This window comes from Apiospora kogelbergensis, assembly GCF_038363985.1.
Source record: "Apiospora kogelbergensis strain CBS 113332 chromosome Unknown utg000001l_segment0_segment0, whole genome shotgun sequence".
NCBI lineage: Eukaryota > Fungi > Ascomycota > Sordariomycetes > Amphisphaeriales > Apiosporaceae > Apiospora > Apiospora kogelbergensis.
Window position 1 is genome coordinate 7,435,486 of NW_027117418.1, and position 9,119 is coordinate 7,444,604.

General features: G+C 54.0%; 3 protein-coding genes across 3 annotated transcripts; 2 read left to right on the top strand and 1 right to left on the bottom strand.

Annotated features, from left to right (window-relative positions):
* Window positions 1-455: 455 nt before the first annotated feature.
* Window positions 456-1,568, bottom strand: PG998_002403 (uncharacterized protein; the record flags this gene model as incomplete). The annotated part of the gene is made up of 1 exon (XM_066869221.1): window positions 456-1,568. One exon carries the CDS (start codon window positions 1,566-1,568, stop codon window positions 456-458), a length of 1,113 nt encoding a protein of 370 aa, XP_066737636.1.
* A 2,012-nt stretch (window positions 1,569-3,580) lies between these two features.
* PG998_002404 (uncharacterized protein) lies at window positions 3,581-4,033 on the top strand (the record flags this gene model as incomplete). The annotated part of the gene is made up of 1 exon (XM_066869222.1): window positions 3,581-4,033. One exon carries the CDS (start codon window positions 3,581-3,583, stop codon window positions 4,031-4,033), a length of 453 nt encoding a protein of 150 aa, XP_066737637.1.
* An 866-nt stretch (window positions 4,034-4,899) lies between these two features.
* On the top strand, window positions 4,900-7,828 carry PG998_002405 (uncharacterized protein; the record flags this gene model as incomplete). Its single annotated transcript, XM_066869223.1, has 6 exons — window positions 4,900-5,816; window positions 6,052-6,265; window positions 6,390-6,423; window positions 6,519-6,577; window positions 7,030-7,094; window positions 7,759-7,828. The coding sequence occupies 6 exons, from the start codon at window positions 4,900-4,902 to the stop codon at window positions 7,826-7,828; spliced, it is 1,359 nt and encodes a 452-aa protein (XP_066737638.1).
* Window positions 7,829-9,119: the final 1,291 nt, after the last annotated feature.

The window sequence follows — 9,119 nt, forward strand, 5'->3', positions numbered from 1 at the left end:
CAGCCACAGCCACTCGATTACCACCATGTGAAGGGTCGCGATGAATCCATGTGACACCTGTACGTAATTCAGGAGTCTCTTGTCTCCAGTCGTTCTTGGAGAAAACTGAGTTGTAAAATCATTCAGCCAGAGACGCCTAGATACACTTGTGTGTGACCCACAAGACAAGAAGAAGAAACTGTTTGAAAGCCGGCCTGTAGAACGCGAGACAAGATGGAAAGCAAAGACGTAAAAGGCAGGCAAATCAGTATGCTTCTTATCGGTACTAAGAACCTCATCCCGACGGTGTATCCTATTCTATCATAGCTAGCATCAACACCGCAATTCCTGTTGCCCAATATCCCCAGTGTCATGTCAAAATCATATCCAATACCCAAAGGACCGCCCTTCCAAGCTTACTCACAGGGGTCGTAACCGTAACCGAACCGTACCTGAGACCAGTCCTCCACAGACTCCTAGGCCGCAAGGGATTGGACGTGAGCCTTATGTGACTGTAGAGCCTGTATAGCGTTTTCTCCTTGACAGCGCGCCGACCCGAAACGGAATTCGAGAAGACGATAATCTGGGCGGTCGATGACACTCAAAGTTTGGTCCATGTCATAATAAAAGTTTCTGCGGAAGACCGAGCCCAGCGACTCGAGATTGACGAGGGACGGCGGGCCCGAGACACAGACGACGCGGCATCGGAGGTCGTTCTCTGGCATCGGGGCCGACTTGATCTTGTTGAGTACGGCATTGGGCCGGTAGCCGTCAACCACGAATTGGCCGTTCCGGATCTGCCCGAACAACCAATCGACACCGCAACGCTTATGAAACACCAGCTTTGCCGCACAGTTGTGCGGGTTGCGCGTGTCTGGGCGGTTGATGTGGAGGGCCCAGACTCTGCTTCCGCACCCTCGGATGAGCGAAAGCAACAGGCTGTGGCTGCACGTGGGCGGCAGACCACGCATGAACACCGAGCAGTTCAGGTGATCGGGGATGTTAGCCGAGTAGTTGGAATAGGCCATGCGGTTTCCAGAGTATGTCTCAGCGAACTGGAAGTTCGAGTCGACGGCAACGGTATCGGCGGAAAGCTGACGGCGGTGTTGCGTGGTAGGGCTGCGAGGTGGGTATGCGGCTTTCGGGTTGGTGACCGGCTGGTCAGCGACAGCATGTTCTTTCCGAATATCGGGTCGCCAGCTGTGTGCCTCGGGACGGGATATACCAGCGGGTGCCTCATAACGGGGCTGTGAATCATTATTGGTGATGGCCCAGCCTCCTCGCGTGAGGTAGGGGGTCGGATTCAGCTGGTTGGCAGCAGCCAAGGGCCGGAGTCGGTTGTCATCACCGTCGCTGAAGCGTAAAATTTTATCGGTGGCCAGGCCTGGCAGATTCCCAGCAGTAAGAGGACGGGCGCCTTGGGAAATGCTCTTCCAATCAGGGCTACGGTGATCCCCGTCACCAAAGTGGTTGGCATTAGCCAAGCCGAAAGGGGGGTAGATGGAATGCCAGATCATGGATTCGCGATAAGGAATGACTCCAGAGTGTCCCCCATTCGCCGCAGCAGTAGCATTATTGGAATTAAACATTGCTTTGGATGGAATAGGAAAGACTGAGCTGGTGATTATGGAGAGTTGAAATGCAATTCCAAGCGCGATGGATGTCGACCTTCGCGTTGGTATGTGTAGAATGAAGGTAAAGGGGCTTAGAAGCTGGCTCTTGGAGCGAAACAGAGGGCGTTTATATAGCTTTTGGCTGGTTGTAGACAGACGTCTTTGGCTGTCCACCACAATCCATGGCTGGCATTTATGCCTAAGGGGTCGGGACTTGGAACAATGGGCAACAATAGGGAGTCCAAATTTTTGATAGACACTTCTGGCAGAACAAATAGTTGCCTGCCCTACATATATAATGCAGCTTCCAAAATAGACATATATGACTGAGATATCAAATAGGGGTAACAGGACAATAGCCTCGCTGTTGAATTATTAAACCTCAGGGCTATGGTTCTCGAAACAACAACTACTATTGGGAAATCGAAATCTTATCTTGTAGACGAACAGCATCTGTATCTCCCCACAAGCAATAACAACGTGGTGCCTATGACTCAAATGCAACATAATATGATGCCGTGAGTAATTAACACGACGCACTGGTTGTCTGGGTGCACAATCATATACCCAACTGAAACGAGCAAACATTACATGCCGCTTGCATTAAGCGAACCAGCCTATGGAATAACTAACCTATACCATTCGTGGGCCACTATTATAGTAAACATATGTTTATGTTGTAGGAAAGGAGTAAGTTTGAGTGGATGTTTGATAGATCTATGGTGTCGGGCAACAGCTTTGGTACTTCCTCCAGGTTTGAGTGTTTTTCCTATTTATATACCTTAGTAGTGACTAATTGTAATTGCGTCTACGAATGGTCCAGCAGGCTTGAAGACTCGTTGCCAGTTGTCCGGGGTTTGGCAGCACCACACAACAGACAAGTCGAATGAAGCAAATGGAACAAATTAGACGCAGCGAGGTTCCTCCTAGCAAGAGAGGTAGAAGATGAGTAAGCTTGCTACTTGCCTACTTCTCACACCCACCCAAGAGGGATCCAAGGTAGAATGTCGGCAAAGGTTGGTTGACTACGTTCGCCCAACAGGGCGAGGTTTCGTCCGAAAAGCCATGACAGCGGGTCAAACGTCCATAACAGCTATATATGACTCAGCCTAGGATATACATACAACGTCTCTTGAATCAAGTGTGCTTAATGGTGTAGTGCCTCGTGACTGTCTGGGCCGTATATCCTTGGCCGTGATTTATGGATACAAGAAGCGCCTCGTGCGTCGAGGTGATCTAAGTCGAATTTATTCCAATCAATCTTACGCAAACCCGTACCTCTTGGGACAAGAGAGTCTTCAACTCCGGAGAATAGCTGGCCGCGAGGCGGTTTCGGATGACAGCAGAGCATAGACTTCCACCTTGACTCGCGTGACAGTTGACCACGAATTTACTCCAATAGCTCGCTTTCACAATAAGGCGATACAAAGATTGTAACTATAAAACGCATAGCACTTGGTGTTTCGAGAAGGTCATAATGAGCCCATTCGTATAATACCAGTAAGCTCTGAAGCAAGACATTGTGACTTGGCTTAGGATCGCCCGGCCCATGTCTGGGGAAAAGGGGAGCCAAGCATGTCTGTACCTGATCTGGCTTACGAACGAAAGATGAGCATCACCGAGCCAGGGAGGATCACTGGCAGATTTCCGGGTTCTCTCGAGCTTCTAGACTCATCTGGACTACCCAGAGTCTGATCTGATGTTGCTCAGCTCAGGAGGGTTGGCGTCGGAAGTGCAAACGCCTCATGTGCGATCTGGGATCAGCTGAAACATCAGATCGCATACTGAAGAGCTTCACAATGATATAGCATCCCTGCCCCATAACCAAGTTATTGGAAATATTTAAGGAGAGCACTGACGTGTAAATACAAGGCCTGCCGATCATACGTTACCAAGCCCAAAAGCACGCGCAGCAAAAAAAGAAAGAACAATACACGATCATTAATATATATAGTCAACATATTCATCCGACAGTACTTACGAGTATCATGTCGACCAACAGCAGCAACAACCACTGTCGTTTCGGACTGTTCTGCGTACGCCTGCTCCTCGCGGCCTCCCTCGTGATAGCCCCTATCAGCGCCAGCCCCCTGCCGCCACCAGCCGGGCTGGAAGACAGATCCCCAATAAGCAAAGAAGAAACGACCGTCAAGCGCACCACCGTCAGCGGCCACGGCGTCCTCGTCGGCGACGGGACCATCAGCGGCGGAGTCGGCGAGGTCGTGACAGCGTCCGGTGGCCTGCGGACGGCCGACGAGATCAACAGCGAGTCCATCGTCGTCAACGGGAAGCCCCTCGAGCTCACGGGCGGCGGGCTGACGGTGATCGACGGGCAGAATGCCGGCAGCATCGACGGAGTTAAGAAGAACCCGGACGGCAGCACCTCGGTCGACATCTCGGGCAGCGACGTCACGCGGGGTGGAGTTGCAATCGTTCAATGAGGTCCTGCTCCAGGCGTTCTGGAGGCAGTGGAGGTTGTTGACCAACCCCAAGCCGGCACGACTCAAGAAGACAAAGACGAAGACGAAGAGGGACGCGTGGCAAGAAGCAGATGTGGAACTCGAGAAGCTACCGTTGCTATGAATATACACCCGCTGTCTTTATTGTATGTAGGCTACGTGCTAGTTTGATCAACATCCAGTTGAAGTTGCAGACAAAGTCGATGCCAGTAGGCGCCGGCATCTGTTCGTTAGTGGTCGATTAGTGGCCGGCGGGGCGATGCAAGCGTGTCAGCGTGTCGCTCGGGGGCTGCGGCTCAGCCACAGTGGTGCCCCTCTTGCCCTGCCTGGGGGGCCCTTGGCCCTGGAATGACAGGCGGGGTTTGCGGGAAGGCGAGGGATGGGATGGGATAAAGTAAACGACCAACTAACTTCCAGCGCTTTATCTTTATGCAGGAGCTGAAAATGACTTCACGGGACAAGGCGAAGCCAAAGCCAGGAACCCGCCGTCTCCTGCTTTTGAGTTAAAGTAAGTCCGTCCATGCATTGCGGGAACTGCTGCCAACAAATAGCGTGTACATTACCTTCAATATAGTCCTGCCTCACTCCAGTACCGACCGGTATATGTAATATATATTCGTCGTCTCACCCGTTTCCGCGCCCACGACAACGCATCAATTGGCTCGCTAGGACTAGGACCAGGGACTGAACTAGGCCTCTATTCTGAACGACCGCCGTCTTACATCCGCCTCTTTCTGCCTTTGTCTCGCACCCGCACTCTCTGTCTCTCGATCCCTTTCACGTTTCGCACGCGCGCGCGCCAGAAACCCCCACCGCTGCCGGAACAGACTCTCGAGCGCAAAGCAAACATGGGGCTCCGTGACATGCTAAAGAAGAAGGACCGGCTGTCCGAAGGTTATTCGGCCGATGGTACCGACGCAGTGAACAGGCTAGCGGCGCCAGAGTTTACCTTCATCCGATCCGACACCCACACCGAGGAGCGCATCTTCCCGCCCGCCCCCGAAGAAGAATACCAGACGGCCAAGGACTCGTCCGCCCTGACCGCCGCCCCCGCCGCCAAGCCGCGACGCAGCCTCGACGTCTTCAAGAGCCGGTCGCGCGGCAGCAGCACGAGCTCGGTCGGCAACGCGAACGAAGGAGCTGCTGCGGCGACGGCGGCGGCGGCGGCGACGACAGCCGCTTCCCCGTCTCCCCCGCTCCCGCAACAACAGCAACAACAGCAAAACCAGAGAAGTAGTAGCGAGAACCAGCTGCGGCCAAAGGAGACCATGGGGCGGCGGCTGTCGCAAAGGCTGCACATCGGCACGTCGTCGTCGTCGCGCCGGACCAGCGCCACGACGTCCGAGTTCGTGCCCGAGAACCTGCCGACCATCAACCTGCCGCCCGACGCCGCCGAGCCCGAGTGGGAGGCCCGCGCCACCATCCTGGCCCACCAGACCGAGCAGGCGCGCAGCCGCTCCGGGTCGGTGACGCCCAGCCCGCTCGCCGAGAAGGAGAACCCATTCCAGCTGCCGCCGCTGAACTACGGCCGCGACAGCCGCGACGCGGGGTTCGGCGCGGCTGCCACGGCCGCGGCCGGGAACGCGCCTCGGCCCACTACGGAACGCAAGGTGTCGTCCCAGCAAATAGACGCCGACATTCAGGAGGCGATTCGGCTACACGAGGACGGGCAACTGGAGCAGTCTACGGTGAAATTCGGCATCCTGGCGGATCCCAATGGGGCAAACAACCCCCTGAGTCAAGTGCTATACGGGCTCGCACTAAGGTCAGTAGTCACTCAGAGGACGCACACACAGAGCAGCCCCCATGAGGTCACGATGTCTCAAGTCGTAGTATACGTGAGTCGTTGGGCAACAGTGGCGGTGTTGTTGCTGTTGTTGCGCAGCCTACAATGTCATAAGCTTCTATCTAAAGGGGTGGTGGCAACCTGACATGATGCTGCGCCGCACCTTCGGACCCGACAAAAGTAGCTAACATCCTGTTTTTGATCATCACTTCAGGCACGGCTGGGGATGCACGCCCGACCCTGCACGCGCCATCACCTTCCTCTCGGCTGCGGCTTCCAACGCCGCGCTGGTCGAGGACTTGGCCCTGAAAGCCGGCATGAAGAAAGGAGGCGCTGCCAAGGGCGAGCTCGTCCTGGCCATCTTCGAGCTGGCCAACTGTTTCCGCCATGGATGGGGTATACCTAAAGATTCGGTCGCAGCGAAACAGGTGAGTGTGGGCATCAATCATCATTGCAACCTCGCAGCTGGCTTGCCCGCAGCCGATGCGCAATACCCACCGAAAAGGGGCGAGGTTTTAGCTCGCTAATGTGTGTTGGGTCGAATCCGATTAGTATTACGAGACTGCCGCGAATCTTGGAGATACCGGTAAGTTTTGCCTTGGCACGCACAGTGAAGGATCATCGATCGATCCTTCGATTACGAGTTCCCGGGTCCGCTGACGATGTATGTCCGGGTTCTAGACGCCATGAACGAGGTTGCCTGGTGTTATGTCGAGGGCTTTGGCTGCAAGAAGGACAAGGTACGTTCGTTGGGCACGAAAACAGCATCATCCATCATCACCCAATATCACATCACGCAACGCCGACGCGGATTGTCGAGCCATCCATTCAGTGACGACCCCCTGGACGAAGGTATCATTCGTCGTCATTGGTAGGGCGTTCCGCTCCAGTGGACGGATGAGCCTCGATCCCACGGGTTTCCGTGGCTTAGGACATTTTCTCCGTCTGGCCCGGGGCCCGAGGGAGGCTGAGCCTGTAGGCTGGCCTCCAAGGATCGCGGGTTCATGTATCACGGCGACGTTGGGCATCAACGAAAGCCTCATGGGGTAGCCCCTTGGCTGCCTGCCTGCCTGGCGTTCCAGATCTGTCGGCGCAAGCCATGATCCTCACGCCCGCAATGCGCCTGCATCCAACCCAACGACTGATCTGATATCGTCACATGAGGCTGACAACTCTTGCTTTTTCCGTACAGTATTCTGCCGCGAAGTACTACCGGCTAGCCGAGAAAAACGGCAACAAGACGCTAGGGAATACATGGTAAGTCGGCATTTTGTCAACCTCTCGTTTCGTTTCTATTTATTGTTGTTTTTTCCCTTACAAAGCGTTTCGTCATTGTTATTGGCGCGGCCCGAGGCCTGCAGAACGGCCGTCGCAGATGACACCTGCCAGAGGGCGTTGATAGGCTGTCGATCGACGCAGCCTTTTCTTGGCCTGTTCGCCTTGTTTTCCCACTCCTTTCTGGGCCTCCTTGGGGGTTCCTGATCCCTGGGGTCAGTCACCCTCTGTTCTTCCATGGTCTGTGGTTGGCCCTGCGGGCAAGTCCCCCATCACCTACCCAGGGCGAGGCCTGGTTGGTGGCCCAAATATACACAAGCAGTCCGGAACGGAAGCGTTGGGGAGAAACGGAACGCACACTCTTCCACTACACTGCCCACACACTCTCCCCGGGTTATCTTGTCATGGCACAATAGCCGATGCCTATCTGCCTTGGAAGCAAACGCATGCGCGCGATCTCACACACATCTGACCACCCTCTTATTCCCATTCTCCCTCCCTTGATTTAATGCCTCATACGACTTGTCGTCGAGGCTGTGTTTATTTGCACTTCCCGTCCCCTGCTTCATGATATTTGCTTGCCTCGTGTCTTCATCGTCCTCGGCTTTACTCTCTTGTCTACTTACTAAAACTGGGTACCACGCAGGATATGGAAGGACAAATACAATCCTCCCGATGCCAATGGGAATGGTGGTAAGCACAGCAAGAAAAAGTAATACTCAAAACGGTTCCAACGGTTGGCGCTAGGATCTTACGGTTTTGGAGATGCGAAACGGGGGGCTTTTTTGGTTTATTGCTGTTTCTGGAAGTGAGAGAACAATATAATCACGTCATTGGATATATATTTCCGTTGCTAATGCCTTCAATATTACTACCACCACTCACTCACTTACTCACTCCTGCAGCAGCGGCAGCAGCAGCAGTCTGCGGTGCCGGCAATTCGATTGGGACTGCGCGGATATGTGCGCGTAATATATACTCGGCGAGACATTTCATCGTGATCGAGGCTGTCTGGGTAGAAAGTGATGGGCTTGCTGCTGCTGCTGCTGCGTAAGGGGTTGCTTGCAACCCGAACTTTGGTAGCATCGAGTATCTCTGTTTGGTCAGACGGGTTGAGGAATGTTACCTACCAAGCCTACGCGGAAAAGAACCCCACTGTGCCGAAGTGGTTACACGGTCAAGTAATAAGCAGCAGGTGAGTGAGCGTATGTAGTATGTGTGTGTGTGTGTGTGTGTGCTGCATGCACACATGCCTATTTGCGGGGGAGAAACGTAACATTCTGGTAGGATAGGGTAAGAAAATGAGTGAGAGAAGGGCAGAATGAGGGCTGGTTGGATGGATAAGGAACGGATGGCATTCCTTCTGATTTCTCTGGGCTTGCATACAACCCTAATTCGTCCCAGTTGGTGTCATCGATACGCAGACACACAGGTACATGGGCACACACAGACACTGCTAGACTCGGAGGTGGTACAAATGGGCGCGTTGCTTTGTAGGACTCCCTCCAGAGTTGGGTGTGAGGTCAATATATTGACCCATGCAAGCTTACACACACTCACAAGATGCTTCCCGCTCATGCCCTCCAAAGCTCGTCGGTCAGTCGGTCAGTCAGTCAGCTCCAAGCAGTGTCTGGTTAGCGAGGCGCGTCAACCCATCCAAGTTCACAATCCCGTGACGGAAAACCAATCTATCTAGCTAAAAGTGAGGAGGGGGAGGCAGTTTCAGCCCCGTTCCGCTGAGGCGGGCTTCCGTCGAGGCGGGCGGGCTAGGGGCGGCTTTGTCTCTTCTAGAACAAGTTGCCGTCTTTTCTTCTGATATCATCTCCGCCTTGATTCATCGATTCCCGCGCACAGGGCTGTCCGCATTCTTCGCGCAGCTGGCCCTGGTAGCTGTATATTATCGTTTCGTCACTCCTAGACTACCCAGGTACATCGTATTCTACTAGGTACAGTAACCCGAGTTTAGGTGCTCGAACTGGGATCGATCCAATGGTCTATCAATAGGGC